The sequence below is a fragment of the Uloborus diversus genome, chromosome 3 (assembly GCF_026930045.1).
Source record: "Uloborus diversus isolate 005 chromosome 3, Udiv.v.3.1, whole genome shotgun sequence".
NCBI lineage: Eukaryota > Metazoa > Arthropoda > Arachnida > Araneae > Uloboridae > Uloborus > Uloborus diversus.
This window is the reverse complement of record NC_072733.1, coordinates 156,497,388-156,522,280: the sequence shown is the minus strand read 5'-3', so window position 1 is coordinate 156,522,280 and position 24,893 is coordinate 156,497,388. Positions and strand designations below refer to the sequence as shown.

The following is a 24,893-nucleotide window of genomic DNA, read 5'->3' as shown; positions in this document are numbered from 1 at the left end:
GTTTATAGAGGAAGTGCAAAGAAACGAGATGAATAGAGAATTTGAAGAGCACTTAAGAGAGTGCACATTACAAACTGTGCTTCACCAATAACACCTTTGAAACATCCCGCTTTGCATCAAGTAAAAAGATTAGGTCCGAAGCTGTATTTAAAGTGATCCGTCTGTTTCTTCATTTTTCCCCCCGATTGTAGTTTTTAAGTATCTGCTACGAGTCGGCCTTTTTTTTTTTTTTTTTTTACATAAAAAGGCTCTTAAAACTATGAAATATCTTTTTTTTTTCAGTTTTTAATTTTTGTGCTGTACATGAAGATACTTAAATGTCTAATAGTAAGTCATCTGTATATGGTGGAATAAGAATAATTGTATGGGATAATCTTTTAGTTATAAAGGATGATAAAATATTTTCGCAAAGAATAAGTATCGTACTAGGGTAGTGTTTTGTATATCGTTTACGTGTTCGTCGATGGTTGTGGGATTTTCCTTCAGCTCGCCGAAAGAAAAACAACCTGAACAAAAATAAATAAACAAAACAAAGTAGAAAAGGAATAGAAAATCAAAATTACATAAAAAAATGGCAGCATCATTTTCTGATTTCGGTTATTTTTTGCGTACTCCCAGCGTCACTATAGAAGGAACTTTCTAAAATATTAGCTATGTACGTAAGTAAAGTAAGACAAAACAACGTTAGAAGAAGCACAGATTTGTAAATTACAGCAGACACGTGTTTCGGCCTTACAGGGAACGCCCTTTTCAATGCAAAAAATAATGAGCTTATGGATGAAAAGACATCCGACAAAAGCCAAGAGCAGATAAGCATGCAGCTTAAAAGATAAAAACAGCGGATTAGCCAAACACCAATGACAAAGTAATAAACCGATCAGGAACCAATAGGAATGCAAGCAAAGGCCAAGAGCTTTCTCTTAGGTACGAACCCAGAAAGAAAGAATTCAATTGGACAAAGATTAAGCCGAAGCTTAAACAAAAAGAAAAGAAATTGTCAGTAACCGTGAACCGCAAGAAAGGAAAAGCTGAATGGAAAACCATGAAATAAAATAAACAGAAACAAAAAATATTCGAAAAAAGGAAAAATAAAGATAAATAGAAGAAAATTGGGGGGGGATGTAAATCAAGACAAAAAGATAAAAATAAACAAAGGAAGATCGATAAAAATGAATGGGAAAAAAGGGGGGGGGGGAATGGGGAAAGGACAGTATTAAAGATATGGGAGCCAAATGTTAGAAAAATATGGAACTGCACTAAGATCGTTAACTAAGTTAGAACTGTTCCTCAAAATATGAAAGGATTCCCAAAAGTCAAGATCTGATGAATTGAGCATTTTTGGATAATCTGATAAGAGTTAAAATCAAAAGAGTGATTCGAATCCCAACAGTGTTGAGCAATACTAGACTTATTTAATTGTTGTTTTTTCACATAATTTTGATGCTCTTTCAAGCGAATTTTTAAAGCACGCCGAGTCTGTCCAATATAGGCAAGTTTACAACTACAATTAATTCTATAAATTCCACAACAATTAAGAGGGTAAATAGGATCTTTAAGAGAAGAGAATGAAAGTTTATTAATAGGAGAGAACACCACCTGGAATTGGAAACGTTTTAGAATCTTAGCAACCTGATAGCTTACAGATGGAAAGAATGGCAAAACAACCAAATTCTTTCTGATGAAGGTTCGGTTAAGAACATTAGTTTGGGATTTATTTGAAAGTTTTTTATAAATGGAATCAATCAAAGTTGGCGGATAGTCTCTATCAATTGCCACAGCTTTAAGATAATTAAGTTCCACTTTGAGAAGTTCCGACGAAGAACAAATATTAATTGCGCGATAAACAAAAGAATTGAAAGCAGAATATTTTTGATTTGGAGGATGAGACGATAGTCTATGAGGAGGTAAAGAAACAGCAAAAGGTTTGCGATAAACAGTAGTTTCAAAACCAATTTCAGTACGAGAAACAAGTACATCAAGAAATGAAATGCAATTATTCCGTTCTTTCTCACAAGAAAACTGAATATGAGGATCAATGGAGTTTAAAATAGATAAAACCTCATCACTCTCAAACTGATTCTGGTTCATTAGAACAAAACAATCATCAACATACCGAACATAAAATTGAAACTGCAGTTTTTGGAACAGCTTAACCTCAAAATAATGCATGTAAATATCACTAAGAATGGGGCTAAGTGGGTTTCCCATAGCCAGACCATCTAACATAATATAAAATTTCCCCATTAAAAACAAAAGAACATTGCTTAAGACAAGTACGGGTAAGGAAAATTAAATCCTCAATTTCCGTATTGGTGAAATGAAATTCAGAAAGTCTTCTACGAAGGCATAACAATGAACCCTCGACGGAAACGTTCGTAAATAAAGAGTTAACATCAAAAGAAACCATAAAAGAATTATTTGGAACGAAACTATGAATTTTTTTAACAAACTCAACAGAATTTTTAACAGTAAATAAATTGTGACTCCTAAGGGAAGAAAACACAGAGACTAAATATTTTGCAAGTTTGTACGAAGCCGTACCAATATTGGAAACAATCGGCCTGAAAGGAATACCAGCTTTATGCACCTTAGGTAAAGCATAAAATCTAGCACAATTAGCAATAGATGGAACAACAGAGCGTTTAATATTTGAAGGAATAGACTTAACAGACTTGACAGCAGATGAAATAGTTTTTAACTCTTTATCACTAGGATCTTTAGAAATTTCAGCATATGGCCCAGAAGAAATCAAATCATTAGTTTTATCAACATAAGATGACTTGTCTAGAACAACAATTTGGCTACCCTTGTCAGCTTTGGTAACAACCAGATCAGAATTCGAAACTAAGTCTTTAACAGAACGGCTAACAGTATTAGCAAATACAGGTTTAGAAATTTTCGAGTTAAAGTCAATATTAGAAGCTATAAGATGCCGAATCGAATCTTTTTGAGAGGAAGTCAAGGCACTAAATTTAAAAGCTTTCTCAACAGGAGCAATAAGCTTTAAAAAAGAAGGATTAACACTCACAGCAAAATTATCATTACATTTCAGAGCCTCAATTTGAGAATTACTTAATGGAACGCTAGAAAGATTAACAACAACATTCTTATTAACAACAGGTAAATTATCAAGAGGAACGACATGAGAAGATTTACAAAGTATAGCTAATTTCTTTTTCAAAACAATTTGATGTTTATCAGAGGAACGAAGAGTTCTAGACCAAGAATTTCTGTCAATAATGTTAAAGTTGGGAATGGAATTAGAAACCGAAAGATGTAAATCATAAAGTTCACGTTCAATAAACGATAAATGTTTCCTAGTTTCCTGGATCGAAGCTCTGAGTAAAGCCAGTTTCGAAAGATCAAAAATATTGTGCTTTCAATTCTTTTGTTTATCGCGCAATTAATATTTGTTCTTCGTCGGAACTTCTCAAAGTGGAACTTAATTATCTTAAAGCTGTGGCAATTGATAGAGACTATCCGCCAACTTTGATTGATTCCATTTATAAAAAAACTTTCAAATAAATCCCAAAGTAACCTTCATCAGAAAGAATTTGGTTGTTTTGCCATTTTCTCCATCTGTAAGCTATCAGGTTGCTAAGATTCTAAAACGTTTCCAATTCCAGGTGGTGTTCTCTCCTATTAATAAACTTTCATTCTCTTCTCTTAAAGATCCTATTCACCCTCTTAATTGTTGTGGAATTTATAGAATTAATTGTAGTTGTAAACTTGCCTATATTGGACAGACTCGGCGTGCTTTAAAAATTCGCTTGAAAGAGCATCAAAATTATGTGAAAAAACAACAATTAAATAAGTCTAGTATTGCTCAACACTGTTGGGATTCGAATCACTCTTTTGATTTTAATTCTTATCAGATAATCCAAAAATGCCCCAATTCATCAGATCTTGACTTTTGGGAATCCTTTCATATTTTGAGGAACAGTTCTAACTTAGTTAACGATCTTAGTGCAGTTCCATATTTTTCTAACATTTGGCTCCCATATCTTTAATACTGTCCTTTCCCCATTCCCCCCCCCTTTTTCCCATTCATTTTTATCGATCTTCCTTTGTTTATTTTTACCTTTTTGTCTTGATTGACATTCCCCCCCCCCAATTTTCTTCTATTTATCTTTATTTTTCCTTTTTTCGAATATTTTTTGTTTCTGTTTATTTTATTTCATGGTTTTCCATTCAGCTTTTCCTTTCTTGCGGTTCACGGTTACTGACTATTTCTTTTCTTTTTGTTTAAGCTTCGGCTTAATCTTTGTCCAATTGAATTCTTTCTTTCTGGGTTCGTACCTAAGAGAAATCTCTTGGCCTTTGCTTGCATTCCTATTGGTTCCTGATCGGTTTATTACTTTGTCATTGGTGTTTGGCTAATCCGCTGTTTTTATCTTTTAAGCTGCATGCTTATCTGCTCTTGGCTTTTGTCGGATGTCTTTTCATCCATAAGCTCATTATTTTTTGCATTGAAAAAGGCGTTCCCTGTAACGCCGAAACACGTGTCTGCTGTAATTTACAAATTTGTGCTTCTTCTAACGTTGTTTTGTCTTACTTTACTGTTCAGCACAAATATATTTATTTATCTAATGTACGTAAGTGTCTAAATTTTGTAACTTTCAGTCTTTCAAGAAGATGTTTTTCGTTTTAAGAAAGCACAAAAGCTTTTCTTATCGCTGCTAGACTTTTGATTAACTTATTAGCATTAAAAGTATACTCAAGTATTGTGCTTCATTCTAAAATAATTATTTCATTACTGTCGATAGTGTCATAATGTGACTTAACGAAAAAATTCTCGCAATGGAAATTCTAATCATTTGAACTATTTGTTGAAGACAAGTTATCCTTTACGGAATTCGTAATGGGAAAGAAAACGTTTTATACTTTTCGAAAGCAAATATGGATCGCTGTTTGTAAAATATTGTGCAAAAGAGCATATTTTTATAGTTAAAATAATGAGCTGCTAAGCATTTTTCATAAATTGAACAGCCATTTTTGCGGCAATTGTAACTAAGCAGATTTTGTCACACCTCAAGGTGAAACAGTATGATTCAACTTAATACTCAGTAGAAATGAACACCCAATTCTGAAAATTATTCTTCACAGCTTTATCTCTGTAAGTGAATAAAACTTTAATATCTCGGAAACTGAATTCGTAAGCAGATGAAACATTGGATGACAATCGTTTCTTGTGGAATGCGTTAAGAAGAAATATATGGATTACGCAATATTCTCAGTACTTTTTTTCACTTTTTCTGAGAAGAACTTCACAAATTTTGAAATTCTGAACATAAAGAGCAACTTGATTCAAAAAAGGTTCTTTTGACATATTTATTTCCAAATTTTGTCAAAAATAAATTTAATAGTTCTTATCATGCCACAAAAGTCTAGAATTTCTTACGAGCACTGCACTTTCTTAGAGGTATTTAGCTGCTATAAAAATAGTAGTGGAAATGGGGGCACACGTGAACAATATTTTTCATTTCTTTATTTTTCAAAAAAATATTATCAATTTCTCAACGCAAGAGGGTCTCCATGATTCAATACACTTTTCTTTGTGTTATGGATTTTTTTGGGATTTTTTTTTTTAAAGTTTTTTTTTATATCATTTTATGGTATTTTTAAAAAAAGTCTGCAGTTGTTCACATGTGTCCTTACAGGGGGGGGGGCACATGTGAATGGGGATTAAATGCCTATATTAATGGCAAATTCCTCACCTCCATGACAGACCTTATCAATGTCATTATTTCTGAGGTAAAAATAAATGATGGAGGGGAGATACAACAATAATAGGCATTCTACCAAAATTAGAAATTGTCAGTATGTCCTGAAATTTACTAAATACTATTTTTTAACATACATTTGAAACTACTAAGCCACACTTTAATTAAGAGAGCTTAATATTATATTCCCACTAATCATTAAAATAGCTGAGTGTATGCACAATTAACAAAATTACTACTTGGATATGAAATTGGATATTAAATTATTTTTAAATATTAAAAGTTTTTTTTTATTTCCGTGAACAAGGAATTTTTAAATTTTTTTATTTAAGAGTAAAATAATTGGAACTTAGCTATGCCATTGTTTATGGTTACTTCTAGTAGGTAACACTTTCATGAAAGAATGGAAAAAAAAAATAGAAAACAAGGTTTCAAAATTGGAAAATATTTGCGTTTAAAAGTTACGTTTTCTGGAGAATGACCCATATGTATATATAAAAATGTTTTAAAGATTATTTTTCTGAACCCTTACAATGCGACGCATTTATTCTGCAGGTGGCATACGAGCAGAATCTAACACTAAATACCTAAAATATGATTTACTAAATAAAAAGAAATTCAATTATTGTAGTGCCGTGAACTTGGTTTTGGAATGTTTCAACATTCATTAATATCTGTGGACCCTCACCTCACTGAAAATTGATTTCAGCATCTTTTTTCTTATTTTTTTTTTACATTTTTGAAATATTTTCTCTAAATTTGATTTTTTCGCATTACTATTATCAGTTGCGGCTAAGAGTACTGCTGTTCTCTTTTTTTTTTGTACTTTGCTGTCACTTGGCCTAGGTCTCGGAATAAGATACTTTATTTAGGTTAGTTACAGGTTCTGCATGCTGCAAAATGATTTGAGGTATTCCGATTAGTATTTTACTTGATGAATTTGCCTCCCTTTGTGTTGCGTTTTTGGCACACAACATTGAAGTCTAAAACCATGACCTCGAAGATGGTTGTTTTTAAGAAAAGGAAGAAAAAAAGTTCATAACATTAATCAAACCTACGAAACCTGCTTCAGTAATATAAAAGTCAGTTACATAGTAAAATAAGACATCGTCAGATAAGTTCAATTTTAGTAATAGCGGTAATCCGTAAATAAAAACTGCAGCATGTATACCGGAATGCGGTGCGGCATGCATCCCAAATTTTCGGTTCGGAACCCGCACACCGTAGTTCCATGCCCTTGTAAAGAAAAATAGTAATTCTCTATACAAATCTTAAACTTAGTTTTGACTTGAAAATCATTCATAGTTACATATTTAGAGAACAAATACTATTTTAGCATAAGATGTTTCAAAGTGTCGATCGGGAAATTATGCACTTAACTCAGAATAACGATTGTACCGCTAAAGGTAATCATTGAATTGGGAATCATGCCATACACTGGTTAAATAAATGTTATTTGCATCAAAACCGCGCATCTGACAGCTTTCTATAAATAATAACAAGACATACAAGGGGTGCAGCATCTATCCTGAATGCGGCGATTCTCTCTGGTTTACTCGATTGTGTTTTTGATTATTGCTCGTTGAAATATTAGGCGCCGCCAAGCGGTTAACACTTTTCACATCACAAGTAAACTAAACAAGTAGGTAGTTAACCTTGAACAGCACTGTATTACAATTCATTTAATAGAATAAAAATTGTCGACAATATTTACGGGGTAAAAATAATTATTGTTCATAAAGCACAAAAAAGGCAAACATGTGTTTCGGGTTTGCAAGGAACACTTTTTTCAGTGCAAAAAGATATGGGCACAGTACGAGGAACTTCATATAGTAAATAGTGATGAGGCTAACCTGCGCAAACAGTTGTTGCAATCACATCCACTGGTGTTCGAAATAGTAGTACACTGTACTTTGAACAGTACATTGGTGGCACAAACACTTAAAGTAACAAGTCGAACTGGTAAAATGTGCAAATATTTCGCGGACCTGTATTTTTCCTTTCTTTCTTTCTCTTTTTCTTCCTTTTCTTTAAAAACAACTTTACCACAATTAAAATTTGTTTTATAACATAGTTTTGATATTTGGGGTAAAAAAAAAACACAAACCCTGATTATTATTATAAATGAAAAAGTACAAAACCCAATCCAGTTTTTAAAAAATGCCAGACATTTTTCTCCCTCCGCCCCCAAATTACCCATCTTGGCACAAATGTTCATGATTTTGAACTTTTTACTTCTTTAGTCCTTCAGAAGATTGTTAAAGAGTAATATAATACTAGCATTCCATCCAAATCGAAATAATAGAAAATAGACTACAAGTATTAGATAGGAACTATTTGCAGAAAATAGTGAGTATTTTCAGAAAGTCGTAGTCAAGTTTCGATGCAAGAGGGCATTTTTCGTAAGATTTAGCAGGAATGGTATCGGAAACATAACACAAATTCACTTTTTGCTGTGCAGTACAATGTGTCTGCAGTAGAAATTGTTACCTTCACTGACCTTGAAGTTATGCTACACACGTTAAGAAAAGTCAATGAATGAATAAAGAAAAATTTTATTAACCGATTTCGGTTAAACGAGATTTTGGTTAACAAAATTTCAGACAATCGAGGTGAATTTTGCATTTAAGGGAAAAAAAAAACCCACATTGACTTGCGAAAGGGGGGGGGGGGAACTTATTGCTAAACACATTGATTATTTAAAACATTTTAAATGGTTTACAAATTATATAACTTTTTAAACTCCGCATTAATTCATCACTTAAACTGTAGCAAAGAGCTTATTATAGAAGAATCATATCGTTTCATTAAAAGGTTCCATTGCTGCGTGAATGAATTTCAATTAATACATTGAATGTCAAACGTGTTTTCGAGTTGCATATGAAATGGCAACTTTGAAGGAAGAAGTCGCCAGTGTTAAATTAAAATCTGATGGCATATTAAATTTATAACATTATTCACATATGTCTTTTCTAACGACAGTTCTGTGGCTAATTTTAACCTTAGTTTTATTTAATTCCATATGAGTTCAAGTGAATTAGCCGTGATAATGCTTATGCTAAGATCTTTAAGATGTATAAAACCATTGTAAATTTATTTAAAAGTATTTTTGAGTTATAGCTAAATGTAGCGCCAATTTGATGGAAGCGAAAAAATGTGGCCAAAACATTTGAAAAGCGTCCTGTACATGAAAAAACAAATATCGTTAGTGTTTACTCTTAATTCGGAACCAATGAATGCAAAAACTGAGAAAAATGGAAATAGTCACACGATTAATATCAAAGGATGTACGATAAAATTTGTAATTTACCATAAATGTGCGGAAAAGAGCCCAATTTTTTTTGCAGTTAAATAAGTAGCTATGTATATATGAACTGCTTTTTAAAAGTGTGTTAAATCTTCTCCCCTAGAGGCTTGTAAATGCCATTATTTTCTCAGGATTTTGAAGTTTCAGTTAATCAATGAAAATATAAGGTTGAGAGTGCTATAGTTAACTTGCTGAAAAAAAAAAAAACATTCACATAACTTTTTGCTAAATGTCACACCATAACATTACCATTGAAACAAACATAAACTATTTTGCTATTTAACATTATAAAGAAAATAAATCACTTCTGCATTTTAATGTTTAAAACAAATGTACATGTTAATAGAAATATAACAGGAAATATTGATACAGATGAAAAGTAAGTCTTTTATAATATTGCTAAATGTATTAATAAATGTTACAGATCTGACTGTCGAATTTGCCATCCTATTCTTCTTGTAGTTCCTCCTTTCAAACAATTCCGCTTTAATGCTAAAAGATATCTTAATTTATATAAAGATTTACGTACCATGAAAAGGAGATGTCCTTAAGAAAGGCATTGCATCGTAAAATGAGAATTAGAAATGATTACTTACCATTGAAATATATGGTTTAGAATAATTATTTCTTGAATGATATAATACTTACGTTTTTCTTTTATCAACTCACATATTTTAAACATGACATAAATGAGACAGATAATGTACAACATACTTCTACTGGCATATAGCAATGTCTTACCTTTTTAATTTTTTTATACTATCAAACAAATAAATTAATTAATAAATCATGTTATAATAAGACATTTTCACAAGTAGTTTAAAAAAAGAAATAGCTTTATCGGTTTAAGGTCCTCGTGATGCATAGTAAAAGGCATTTTCCAAAATTATAAACTTTATCTATTTACATTATTAAAAATCTTGGTATTTCAAGCTTTTGAACTGTATTTGATACAGATGCTTTATTTTCAGCACAACCTGTGAATACCTTTTACTTTAATTTCGAAGAAAAAATAAACTTCTGGGACTTCATAGATATCATAGCCTTTATAAGTAAAAAAAAAAGAATATTTAGTTTCAAATTAATAATTTATGAACGATAATTAATACCGACAGATACATTTTGTAGCCTGCAATTGATTATGCAATTAAATTAATTCATTAAGCGAAATTATGCAGTTCACTTGTATATGAATAGTATTTGTTCGAAAATGTTGATAAAAATACATTCGATATAGGTGTGGAATTACTACTGCGTTGTGATGAGTATATTCATTTCAGATGACTATACTCACCATAACGCGATCTTTAGTATTGACGACGAACTTTAGTTTTTTTTTCGCAATGTTTGCACGACCAGCAAAATTTCTAATCATTTGAAGAGGTAAAACGAGGTGAAATTTGAACGAACCAAAATTGCTATTACGTTCGGACAGAGCTGGTTAATAATATAATCGATTGAAATCCGTATCTTTTATTACCTCTCGCAGAGTCTCAGCGTCCACGAAGCGATGATCCACAGAGAAACCATGAAGACCAGGAGCACCGTTCCCGGACAAATGGTCATGAGGGTCTTGAGGACGAACCTCGTATTGAAGTTGATTCGGTTGAGTGCTCCAATGCTCCTGGATGAGGCATCTGTGAACAGTTTACTATGCAGAAGCATCACTCTGCATATGAGGTATAGGCGTAGGAACATGGGCAAGGACAGAGTAACGTCGATCGGCACCTTGCGGGATTCCACAATACCGTTCTGATTAGCCAGTTTGGTGGTCCACGTGAAATAGTATTCCCCAGGTATGGGATGGACGGCGCAGACGGCCAACTCGAGGAAGATTAGCGAGATCCGTTGGGGGGTCATCGCAATTCTCCAGTCGTCGGCACAGTTGTCGATCATAAACAGCTATAAAGAAGAAAATGTTTCAAGTTGGATTTGATAAAGCAAATTGATAGAATTTAAACACTTTTTCATCTCTATTGAAAAAAAATCAAATCGTATAAATCGTCGCTAAAAAGACGAATGGGCATATCTCAAAAAAATCAAAAAAATGAGTTATGACCACCACAGAAATGTCCAAAGTCGATTTTATAATATGACCAATAGGCGTATCTCTACAATAAATAGTAAATAATTTACAATCCCTCACCCTGGTGGTGGTTCCCAAGCGATACAGTAAACTGGAAATCTTTAAATCGGTTTTCTGCAAAATGCTGAAAAGTGAGATACACCCATTCGTTTTTTAGCGAAGAAATAACAATTTGAGCAATGAATAGGAGGAACGTATTTTAAGCAACTAAAGTTTTCAAACAAAAGATATATGAAGATTTAAGATAATAGTAACATTGTTTTTGCTACAACAAAGTACTTTATAATAACCAAACATCAGCCATTATGCCATTTCCAATTTTAAAAGAACCAGTGTTGCTTGAAAAACGTGTTCCTCTTTTCAAGTTTCTGTATATCCAAATATAAAGGGATCGCGTTTCTCTTTGTATTTTTGAATTTGCTGTTCGAGCAGACGAAAAGAATTGTTTATCATCCTTGTTTTTACCTACTAAATAATACTCCATGAATTTAGTGTTTAATTCTGTTCGTATGCCAGGCGCGACAAATTTCATGCCCTGAACATTTGGGTGACGTGCTGCAGTGTTAGGGTTTAGAAGACTCTTAAACAATATATATATTTTTTTGGTTTTGTTTTGTCACAGTGCGGAGGTGGTATGTCAATCATTAAAAGCTCAGAATGATTTATTTTATTTTTTGCATTCACGGGATTTTTTACGTAACTGCAAAAAAGTCCTGCTTAGCTCCCGGATTTACCTTACTTTGATAAAACTTATCTTGTTTAAATAAATATTTAATATTTTGGTAAGAGCCATTTCTAAATCAATAGTTACAGCAATGGTGAAATAAATGCTAATTTTTGAATACGATATGCGCGTTTGTTTGCACCATTTTTGATGGAAATCGAAACATTACGCAGCAATTTCACTGATGCATTTTCTTAAGTTAAAAACTTATTTGTAACAGAGTTTCGAATAAGTAATCTTCCTCTGCGTGTTACGAAGGAGAAAATCAGAAAATTTCTTATCATGAAGCGCGATGATCACTGCTATGTTTCAAGAACAATTTTTTTGAAAGCGATTTAATACCAGTGTTTGCATATGATTTCGGGATTTCCTTAATTTGAACAGATTCTGATACCATTTTATATTTTTACCTCGGAGCTTAGAGGTTCTGATTAGATTTTTTAAACAAGCGCACAAATTAGCAGCGAATGTTTTTAAAAAGAAAACAACGTTTGAGTATTTTATAATGGTTTCGAAGAGTATATAGAAGTATTGCATTGGGTGCACTACATTACCGTATTTAATCTAATCAGTTAGAATTTGAAAATAAATTTATAAGTTCAAAGTAAGTATGCAGATCGAAAAAACTATTTCATCAGTGTAGATTCTTTTCCCAAAAACATGCTTCGATAAAAATATCAACAAATGAATATTTGCCTAAGGTGCGTAGTTTTTAAAGGAATTGAAGTTTATTTTAAAAATAAAGTTAGTCTGAAATCTATTTAGACTCTCTTAAGATCATATTGTTCTTCAAAAGACATTTCCCGTCGTTGTAATTAAAAGAAAGTTTTTAGAAATGTGACTCCTTGAAAATCAAGCAGAAGTCTCTCTTCTTTGCGCAAAAAATAAGCTTTTAATGTTTTGATTACAACGAGCTCAAGTTCTTACTAGCATCGCAATACAACAAAAGATTTATTTCAGAAAATAACTTCGACATTTAAAATTAGTTTTGGAATTAACTGAAATTCCTTTCATTCCGCGTGGAAATCACGCGAAAAGACATTACTTCACGCTTCATATATTACCTGATTGCATTCTAAATATAAATACGCAGCCAAGATCTGTAAATGAAATCATTGAATCTACAAACTCAATAAATGATATGCAATGTGTGTATATATATATATATATATATATATATATATATATATATATATATATATATATATATATATATATATATATATATATATATATATATATATATATGTATAAATTTAATACTTGTTATTACAAAATTAAACCTTACTTTAAATACATTTAATTTTTATAAATAATTTACAAAGGAGGGACAATAATAATAAACGTTAGTATCAAGTTAAAACTGATATGATTTAGCCTTAAATTCGATTGATTTCAAAAAAGTCATTACTGTATTAATGTGTGTACCATTGTCTGCCGAAAATACAGTAATAATGTCGACATGCTGATACGCATCAGACTTTTTTTTATTTAAACTCATAAATGTTTATTTGATTTGAGCTGAACTACTAATCCGCTGGTGATTTTCATGCTTTACGTTCTCTTTACCATGTTCTCAAACATTATAACAAGGTCTTTTGTCGTTCATTACTATGCCAAATTGATAAAAGCTTCGAAATTAAATAAAACTGTAATTAAAGCGAGCGATGTTGGCTGGTATTATTTTTTGTAATGAAGATGTGGATAATAATTGCATTAACATAAATAATAAGAATGTATTAACATAATAACAAAACATTAACATAAATAATAAGAAGACGTGGATAATAATTGCATTAACATAAATAATAAGAATTTGGACAGTACATTTTTATTTTAGTGTTTAAACCAAAATTGTTTGCTTATCTGAAAATGACATAACTATAGGCATATAATAAAATAGGATATTTGCGTGTGTGTTGGTGCAGATTGAAATTGTATTTGTAACGCCGCCAAATTTGTAAAAGGAAGCTTTTTGACGTAAAAAATGAATGCCACAAAAGCGAATTGAGTGAAAGTTCAAATTATAAAGCCGCTATGTAGCTCCTTCTATGTAACTAATAGTATAATGAATTCATACCGACATTCATACATGGAGGCGTTGAACAACATTTAAAATTACTAATAATTTTAGTTTTAAACACAAATAACTAAATTTTAGTCTTATTACAGACTATTACAGACTAGTAGTACCCGCTCGGCTTTCCCCGTAGTAGAAAATTATAAGGTCATTTGGTTCGCCTGTATATTTACAAATAATGGATGATGAATTTCTCGCCAATTTGCTATATTCATTTGCTTTCTCATGTTACGGTTCCACGTTATGTTAATTTGGTAATACACTCGTCCACGTTGTGATAATTTGCTCGGTAAAAATTTCTTAAAATTGGAATAGAAAAATAACAAAATCAAATTTTCAAAAAAAAAAAAAAAAAAACCGCTTCGAGCTGCACACCCTCATACTACAAACTAATTTTGTGCCAAATTTCATGAAAATCGGCTGAACGGTCTAGGCACTATGCGCGTCACAGAGATCCAGACATCCAGACAGAGACCCAGATATCCAGACAGAGAGACTTTCAGCTTTATTATTAGTAAAGATAGCAGCTTAATTAAGAGTTTTTTTTTCATGATACAGTAGCGCATTCACATTCAGATAGATATCCCATGTTGTCATTTAGCGATCTATAACAAAGGTTTTCCTTTTCTAACGAAGAGAGGAAAAGATTTGCTCTTGCTAGGTCAGCAGAAAGCTATGTTACAAGAATCGTGAAACAATCTCCACGTTCGGGAAAGATTAAAAGAAATATCCATGGGGATTTGTTTGAAGGCCTATGCGAGAGGAATTTCAAAGATCGCATTTTATAAAAATTTATCTAGAATAGGACCTTCCGTACATTATGGTGGAATAAATGGCTACGAGCTTTTAGCAGTTACGAAATTTAGTGGCTGTTTCTCCGTTTTAAACACGTGTTTTAAAGAAAATAGTGCCAAACTGAAGTTGATTATATATCCATCAAAATCATTTGAGGCAAGTTATATGTTTATTCGTTCCTAAGCATCAAATGCTGTCTTAACAGTGTTAATGCAAACTGTTTTAGCCCCAGAAAATTAATTTCTAAGTAAAGGCTGAACAGTTAAAAATTCTAGTAAAAAAAAAAAAAAAAAAAAAAAACCATCTCATAGATAGTTTTTGCGATATTTTATTAAAATGCATGTGATTGAATCGACGGTAAGCGCTCGAAATTCCTGTAGAAATTCCGTTTTTATTATAATTTCAGCATGTCAAGAAGTTTTAAATGCGCAAAATAAGCAATCAAGTCTCATTAAAGTTAACTTGATTTTTTAGAAACATGAATTTGAGTTAGTTGTGAAAAATGTTAGTAATTCATTCAGTCATACCGTCTATAAAATACACAATTTCTAACAAATGAATGGCTAGCATTCAAATGATTTTCGTTTTACATACATTCGTCTTCAGAATAAACAGACTTATAATGCATCTAACCTTTGCACATGAACGGGCATTATTCAATTAAAGATAAATGTAATTAAATATTTGAAGAAGCCCGGATGCTATTTATTGTAATTATCTTCAAATTACAGCACTTGAGAAAGTAATCTCATATTATTTAGTGACATTGCAAATAATAACAGCATGTCATAACTAAGTATAATCAATTAAGTATCTATAACATAATTAACATGATGACCGTGTCCATTAGACAAAGCAAATATCTTAAGCAGGAAGTTCTATAATCATCTTAATACTTCAGGCCAGTAGATAATTACAAGCATGTTATTAAAAGAAGAATGACAAAGAAAACTAACATATATGCGTAATCAACAATGCGATGCCAAAATACCCTTGTTTCACATAGCATTCTTCACTAATGAAGAAAATGAGGTGAAACTGATCAGTCATCCTTTTGAAATCTTACGGAGAGAGACTTCTTTCAAGCTAAGAATAAATATTAATCATGCAACTTTTGTGCTTGCTCTGTAACATACTCGTATATGAATAATTAAAGAAATACTTTACAAACTAAAAACTGCCATAATATTTTTCCAAAATATGTAACTTCTCAACCAAGGGATTGATAAAAAATTTTACAAGGTGTTTTGATTTTTTCACAATAGACAAAATCAAGTGAAAATAAATCTTAAACGTCATTAGGCAATCCTAGACAAAAGTAAAACCACGATTAGTTGACAGAATGAAAAATTAAATTAGTAAAAGAAATACAGGCGTCAAAAGATTAGCTAAGCAAAAGCTGAAAAGTAAGTATTGCAAATTCAAAGACCATTTTATAGTTTTGTAGTTTTTGTGCTGCTTATTATTTTCTCTGGTGCAGTTATTTCTTCTTTATCATTGTCAACTATTGGTGCAGTGTCAATGACTGGCGGTTTTGCTTTATACGGAAAGAGTTGCTGAATACGTAGACAAACATTTTGTATGCTTCAAACCCTTATGCTACATGGAATTACCTTCAAAAAATGTGTTCACTTTTTTCGTTCTAAAATAGTCGTTAGTTGTCAGAGAAGGGTCCTCGATACATTAGTGCTCACTGTAAAATAAATTAAAGTCAACAAATCATGTGTCTTGTACGTTCCACAATAGTAACTACTCAGTCGAGAGATATGTCTTCTATACATGTTTGGATTGAGTGGAAACAAGATTATTAAAAAGAAGATTTGGCAAGCAAGTAAGCCGTTTCGAAAAGTTTTGTAGATATACTGGTATTAAGGGAAAAAAATAAGTCTAGAAAACTCACGTAAACGCATGATGATTATTCACCTATGTGATTCCGTGTCTCAGACGTAAAGAACTTAAAGACTATTCGAAGATTACGGATAAGAATTGAACTATTTTTACTCTCAGACATCAAATCATATTGCAATTTGGCAAAAGAAGTGCAACATCTGGAAAAAAAAAAAAAGAAAAAAAACAACTTTCGGGAAAAATCTAGCTTTTACTCAATATTACTTTTAAACTATTTGTTCTTATGCACTATAATACGCACAAAACAATTATGATGTTATGCTTACCGATTGGGTTTTGTAGTCTAAAATGGAAGTGTATAGTTTAAGTTTGAAAATCTTCTTTTAAATTAAGGAATTTTATCGATGCGTCATTTTTGATTATTTCATTTATACGCCGCCTTGCACCCTATTATCTACACTAACTTTATATGAGTTTTGTGGCAAAAAAGATCACTAAATTTTGATTTCAAATCAATAATGAGTGCAATTTTTCAATTGTGCTCATGACACAACTCAAATTCAAATTTCTGAATTGCGTCACTTCGGATACCAGAGTACGTTATCATGCATCCGTTCTATATTTTGGTTATAAGAGTAGTACGGGGTCCGGCATACTAACCGCCTTCATTTTGGAAAAGTGCTGTTTGAGTAGTGGAGGGGATACAGTGGTGGAAGTGATATCGGCAGATACCACTTTCATGGTATCTGCCGATGCCACTTCCACAACTGTATGGCATGGAGCGGTAAGCATCGTCATGTGCTGTGAAGGAACCTAATTAAAATGGTGGTTTTTTGATTAATATTCAGTTAGAATTTCGCATTGGGTTTCAATTTTCCCGACACGATGCTGTTCAGCTAGAAAAAATATTCACGTTGTGAAGATCACTTTTTATGATTTTTCCATCAATCCTATCAGAAAATCGAAGCAAGCTTCATGTTTAAGTGCCAAATTCTTTGGAGGTTCTTGGATGTACGCTCTCCCGCGTGACACTTTTTTTTTTTAGCGTTTTAGAGCTCTGAGGTTGTTTAGGCGTTTTTTTTTTCAGTGTATTACCTCCAGTTCTGAAGTTTGATATCTAAACATCATTTTTCTCAATCTGGAACAGGATCATGCCAGCCAAATGGGAACCAATCGTGAAACTTGCTAAGTCTTAATCAAAAAACCACTTTTCCGAATATGCTGCTCCACAGCACATGACTATGCTTGCCGTGCCGTGCCACTGCCACTGCTGCAAATGGCACATATACTGCTACCGGTCGATACCACTTACACTACTGTATCCCTTCCACAACTCATACGGCAAAACCATGTTAGGTGTGAAAATAAATATGCACAAAAGTGTCCCGTGTCCAGTGAAAGTTTACGAAACCGATTTGGACACAAAAATAATTTTTTCAACGGTTAAAAGCACTAACTGAGCAACAACTGAATATACTAATTTTGACTCCAATAACTGCTTCATAAAAAGGCAATATCTAAAATTTTCTAAGTTAAAACATAAGTTAAAAAAATTCATTGAGAAAAATCCGCGTAAACGTGCCCCGGTCTACCCTACCTATTTAAAAAATAAAAAAAAAAACGCCTAAATAGGAGGACTTGCATATAAATTAACTTAAACCTAAGGAGCAATGAGATTAAATGCTAATGATGTTTCAGCTTTTAAATATTTTTTATTATAACTTTAATACAAGTAAGTTGTCTTGAAACTCATATTTGAAACTCAGATGCAGGGAGATTAAATCTTATTGATTTGTCAGGCTTTAACGAATTTTCATTAGAGCCTAAATGTTTGCAGCTGTCTTGGAAAATTTTCCCTTCAAAACACTTTAGTTTTAGTCAGAAAAATAATTTGAACTCCAAAAGAAAACTTCGGATTCCACAAAAATGTGTCTTAAATTATTTCGACGAGCTGTTTAGATTTAGAAAATTTATAAGATTTTTATATGGTATATTCTAAACCTTTTCTTGAAATATTTTAATGCAATGTGATAAGCATTATCTGAAAATGCAAAGAACTCTATTTACTGTGGGTTTCTAACGAGGAGACTTTGCTTTTAAAAATATTTTTCTAATCAACTGCTTCCCATTTTTTAACTATTGAAGTGGTTCTGCTCGAGAGAATATTTTAAAGTATAGGAATATTATTCCGCTTAACTTTGATGTTATCTTAATGCATTCAATTAAAACAGAGATATATTCGAGACGGTATCACATTAGGTATGTTTCACATTTTTTTTTGAAGTCTAAAGAATATCGAACGGAATCAACTAAATTTAAAATATGTTCAAATCAATTACGGCTTTTAATTTTTTAATTCAAAGAAATCCTCTTTATTAATTTAAAATTAATATGATTAAACAATATCCTGAAAAATATCTGAAAAAAAATTGACAAATATATCTATCTAATTTAATAAATTTTAATATTATTTTGGTTGGTGAGCCAAATAAGGCTAAATAGACCAATATGGGCAATGTCCCATTTTTTGTACGATAGCAAAAATTCGCTAGATCATAATTTTATCGTCATCGAAAGCCAAACTGATGATAAAGCGTTTGAACAAAACCTCAATACAAATTGTTTCAAAGAAACAACAAAAATCTCACTGCCAAATACTATACTATATAAAAATATTCCTTTCATGTGTCCATATTGTGAACCAGATTGCAAACACTTTTTCATTAACAAAAGCCCACAGGTAAAAGAATAAGGTAAGTGCGGGTATTAAATCCAGTCGGCTAATAAAGCCCAAACAACAAACATAATATTTAAAATGCTCGTATCCACTCAAGGACGCACTCGTATGTATCTAACAATCATAGATGACACTTCATACTGGTCGCGATATGTTGCTCATTTGTTCCGACCAGTGCGACGCGATTCGTTTGCGTGGAGTGGTTGTGCAACAGGAATAATAAAAATTGGGCGACTGAGTGTTAAATAATTTTTGTAGTATTACACTTTTAGATATAGTTTTTCACTCCCGTTTTCTGTTGTCAATGCTCCTATTGGTCTTTGATGTCGTAATTATATATATAAACCAATTATTGTACTTTTGTGCACTTTTTTGTACACGATGTCAGCGGCTAATAAGGCCTAGCAAATTAGATCGTAGGCTTATTCTTTTGTTTTGAAACAATGTTTGTTAGTCTTTCATCTTACTATTTTAAATCTTTCCCAATATATTTTGGATGTTTGTAAGTAGTTACGACTATTTAATCATTGGTTAAATGTTATAGTACTATCACAAGCAGACTTTCTGAAGAGTTTTACCTATTGGTTTACGGTTCTAGTTCGGACGGTGAAAAGACAGTGTGCGGCTCGCTCCATTAAAAAATATAGCATTTCAGGAGCTTATGCCTACACCAGAAAAAATTATGAGATAAAAAAAACACCAATTGTTAGAAGAAAAGCCATTAATTATCAGAGAACCCCAGTCATCAAAGACTTGTTTGACAGAAACAAGAAAGAGAAGAAAATAAAAAAGACGTAAACCCTCAATGAAGGAAATGATGCTATTTGGTACTGTCACACATTTGTGAGAGGATAAGATGAATGACATGACAAAGATAATTTTGAGTGCCCTGACGGTTGTTAAAGAATGTTTTTGTCAATTTGAAGTCTTTAAGCATGATTAATGCATATAGATTACAATTGATCTCAATTATCAATGTTTGAAGCTTATTTTGATTATTCAAGTGTATTAAAGTTTTTAGGCCTTGTTATCCTACCATAGTATAATAAACCTAATGACAAGGTTTTAAAAAATGTTTTATCTCATGCTTGTTTTCAGCAAAACTGGTGATTTTTTGTTAGTTTCTTGTAGTAATTGATTTGTATGTTTAAGTAATATTACAATTTATCGATTCGGATACATAGTTTTTATTTTATTTCAAATCTCCCTTAAGTAGGTCTTATTACCCGCACCTACCTTATATTAATATCTCATAGACAGGGAAGAGGGGGGCAATGAGTCCCTTTTAAACCCCTAATTGACAGGCCTGTCAAAACGAAATTACTGTTAAAATTTTAATCAGTTTTGTTCGAAATAATATTGGCAGATAGGGAAAGATCTAGAGATTCACACAGTTGCCATTGAATAGCGCTGATGCCTTTTTTTTCAGCTACTCCAATTTTTGTGAATGTATCGACTCAACAACAAAAATCATTTGCTGTTTTATGCTTTGCGATGTGAGAGTCAGAAGCAAAACATCGTCAAGATACTCTGATCAGAACCCATTAGGTGCAGTTGTGAGAATTTGAAATAAACAGTTCAAAAACAGAGACTATTTGAATAGGAGGCGGAAAAACGTTTTATGTCGGTTTTCAACAATTTTTTTTCGGTGAAAAAACGATGAATATAGTCCAGAGAATGATTCACCTGTGTTTTTTGTTCGTTTACATGGTCAGAAAATGCGCTAATTGGCATTAACCTTGTAAATAAAGTGTTCTTAATTGATGGAAGAACGTTGTGTGTTGCAAACTTGCCTTGTAGCTTCCTTGCAGTTAAAATGAGTAGGTTTAGACATGAGTAGGTGTTGCTCTCAGTGGCTGGTCCAGTATATTGCACTAAGCAAATTCGTTTTTTGGCTGCAGTGAAAAGTTGTTGTTTTTCAACATACAGCATTTTTCCCGCCACCCATTAATTTCACACTATCCCAGTTCATACTATCTTTTAAAAGTACTAAGAAGACATTGCGTTGTAGCACGCTAGCAAGAAAAAAATAGTTATAAAAAATTTAAAAATAAGCAGGGGGGGGGGGGGAGTATAGTTGAAAGTTATGAAGTAAATGAATTGGAACACTTAGGTAGGGGAACATAGGGCAAAGTGGAATAGTGGAGCAAAGTGAAATAATGAAATATTTTTTCTGCTTTTAGTTCCACCTATCTGGTATTATTTTAACTATATAGTACCATACATAGTCTATTCCAGTCAGGAAAAATATACCACCGAAGATTAAAGCATTCGGTGATACAGAAAATTCTTAAAAAAGTGATGCTCATATTGTAATATTTTGTTGTAAGTCAAAAATTATTATTTTTTACTATAAAATGATAAAGTTATTGTTATTAACATTTAAAATATTAATTGAGACCTCCTAATATTCAATACTGTATTAATTTAGCTAATATTATGCCTATTTGTATTTTAAATAAATTGTACAAGTAGTTACGTACATACGGGGCAAATTAAAATAGTTCGTTTCATTTACCAATCAATCATTTAATACAAATCACCTACGTCTTCATTTATTAATTAATTCATTTACATTCTTTCATTTAGTAATTCACTTATTTATTCATTCAATCACTTATTTTATTATTCATTCAGTCTTCTACTCGCTCATTTATTTTTCATTTATTAATTGATTTATTCACTTAATTATTCGTTTATTGTTTCATTATCTTTTCATTTATTCATTCAATCTTTTATTTACTAATTCTTTTGATCAAAAATGTTTTATAATAGAATAGAAAATATTTCATTCGAAAAATACTTTATTTTTCACTTTGCCCCATGAACAAATAAAGCGAAAATTTTCAACCTTTTTTTTTTTAGACTCAAATTTACTGCCAAAAATAAAAAATACGATTTCAACGCAAGTTTTATTGTAAAATACAATGTTCTTTCTTTGTGTACTGTAATTTTCAAAAAAAAAAAAAAAAAAAATCCGATTTCTTCATTTTGAAAAAACTCAGTCATCTTAGCTATTTCAATTTGCCCCACATTCCCCTACATTACCAAAAATGTTGCGCTTGAAAATTTCATAGATTAAATACTACATGCTTGTAATGGCTAAAAAAATTATTTTTGAAATTTAAATGAGGACCCCTGATTGTGTAATCATGCGCAAAATCAAAGGAGAGAATACGTGAAAGGTTAACTAATGACCAGTTTCATGCGTAAACGAGAGCCAATAACTCTAATTATTCTTAATTCTTTCAAACTATGCTTTCTTATTTTTTTATTAATGAGTTTAATTATTTTTGCTCAATCTAACGAATTTGTTAAGAACAGAGATAACATTTACTTTGCTCTTCATTTAAAAGAAGAACTTGTAGCGTGTTACCGTTAAATTTCATTGCTCATTTGTGTAATTTAAATTTATAATTTTAGAATTTATCATTTATAATATTATAAATGTTTTTATAAATTGTTAGGAATTATCTATGCTTCGTGGAGAAACCCCTTATTTTCTCTCATACACTGACTGAAATTCCTTTATTTCGTTCATAATAACCCCCCCCCCCCCCCCCAATCCACCGCACATACGGAACTCTGTTACTTTCCACATAATGTTTATTTCATGCCACTATATTTTGTATATTCTTGTATTCGGTACTCCGTTGTAATGAAATTACAAAATAGAACAGGCGAGTTAACAGTTATATGAGTTGCAACATAAAAAACTGATCAGAGCAGAGTATTTACTCAAAATACTTACTTTGAGTTCTAAGTAAATTCAAATGAATATTTTAAAAGTAATTTCAAAATACCAAACATATACCATTATTTTCAAACGTCCCTAAAGAGTTAAATTTCATTTTATGTTACTGCATTGGCAAAATAGCGTGACTTTAGCTTTATATTTTAACAAACACCAACAAACTCTTATTCGTGCAAAATGTTGTTTGAATTTTAGTAAGCAGTGTTTACGAAATTTAGCAGTCTCATTGAGATTTTCTAGAGTATTTACTGTCAAGTTATTGGTAAAGTTTGCGTTTTGTCAAAGAAAACAGAAAAAAAAGTATTTCTTGCCCGTAAAAATGTTTCCATAGGAATTATGCTGAATAAGATTTTATATATAGAAACAATTCATACATTTGAAAGAGAATTTGAATGATGATTGATATTTCAAAACCTTTCAGTTAGCACGGGATTAAATGATAATGATGTTTCAGCTTTTAAATATTTCTTATTCAAACTTTAATGCAAGTGAGTTGTCTTGAAACTGCCTCTATTTAAAACACTCCAGTTAATAGTCATCAAAGGTATATTACTAGTGAACAAGGCATGTCGCGCTACATATTTGAAACTCAGATGTAGTGAGATTAAATCATATAGATTTGTCAGGCTTTAACAAATTTTCATTTTAGTCTAAATGTTTGCAGCTGTCTTGGAAAGTTTTGCTATCAAAACACTTTAGTTTTAGTCAGAAAAATAATTTTAAGTCCAAAAGAAAACTTCGGATTCTACAAAAATGTCTCTTAAATTATTTGAACGAGCTCTTAAGATTTAAATAAAATTTATGAGATTCAATCACTCATGAGAACTCATGAGTGATTGATAAAAGTTTTTTACAAAATAAATTATTTGATAAGTGAACTCTCTGAAATTAAAGAAACGCACAAGTTTGTCCAAACAAGTAATCATTCTTCAGTTAGAAAAACTCAGCTTTGCTCCTTATAAGTAAGGAAACGTTTGACAAGTATGAATTCGTAAGTTTTAAAAGTAATAATTAATTCAAACAAAGTCTTACACTAATTTACCCCCCTTCTTTAATAAGGCAGAGAAATATTTGATAGCATAATCAAACCTTAATCTTGGTAGTCCGATTTAATGTGATTTCATAAATTACTGAAAAGTAAAAAAAAAAAAAATAAATAAAATAAAAATAAAAGTATCTACATTAAAAACTTTTTTTATGTATGTAAAAAACTGACTTGCAAGACCTCAAGTAAGAAAATGTTTGATAACATGTTTATACCTAACGTTTGGTCGACAGCTGAAGTCTAAAGGCAAAAAACTCAGACTGCTTGTCCTTCCGATTTGGTTAGTATATATTCTTATGACAAATAGAATTCTTTCAAAGTACAAGAGAAAAAAAAATGTAAAAGAAAAGCATTCTACCGGCAGCGAAAATGCTGGCTCCAATGCGAGTTTCTCGGAAAGAAAAGAGAAGTACAACTGAATGACTCGAGTAAGTCGTTTGAGAGTCATGAGCAACATTCCTTTTGAGTGCATAAAACATTACCTAAAGGACCTTTGTCCAAAGGATATACATTCCTTATTGATTACGACAATGGAAGAATGCAAACTCTTTCTGAAATATTTTTGCCTGGGAGTATGTGCTTGAAAATATTTGAAATTTATTTATAGTTACCACGGCGGAAATTTGCTCCTTTCTTTCAGAGCAATGAAGAAAAAATGTTTTTATGGAAAGTATCAGAGAAATAACATCCATATTTTGTAAGCTAGAATGTTGTGCTTTTGCTGATTGTATTTATTCAAATAGTATTGGACTTTTGGTACAGTTTCAAAAGAGTGCTCTAGATAATGCGTTGTT

General features: G+C 31.6%; 1 protein-coding gene across 1 annotated transcript in view; it reads right to left on the bottom strand.

The window, feature by feature from the left end:
- Positions 1-24,893, bottom strand: part of LOC129219212 (small conductance calcium-activated potassium channel protein-like) — a 417,058-nt gene that overhangs the window by 108,612 nt on the left and 283,553 nt on the right. Inside the window, exon 4 of the mRNA XM_054853536.1 lies at positions 10,511-10,932. Within this exon, the coding sequence (XP_054709511.1) occupies positions 10,511-10,932 (422 nt within the window). The remainder of the gene's footprint in view (positions 1-10,510; positions 10,933-24,893) is intronic.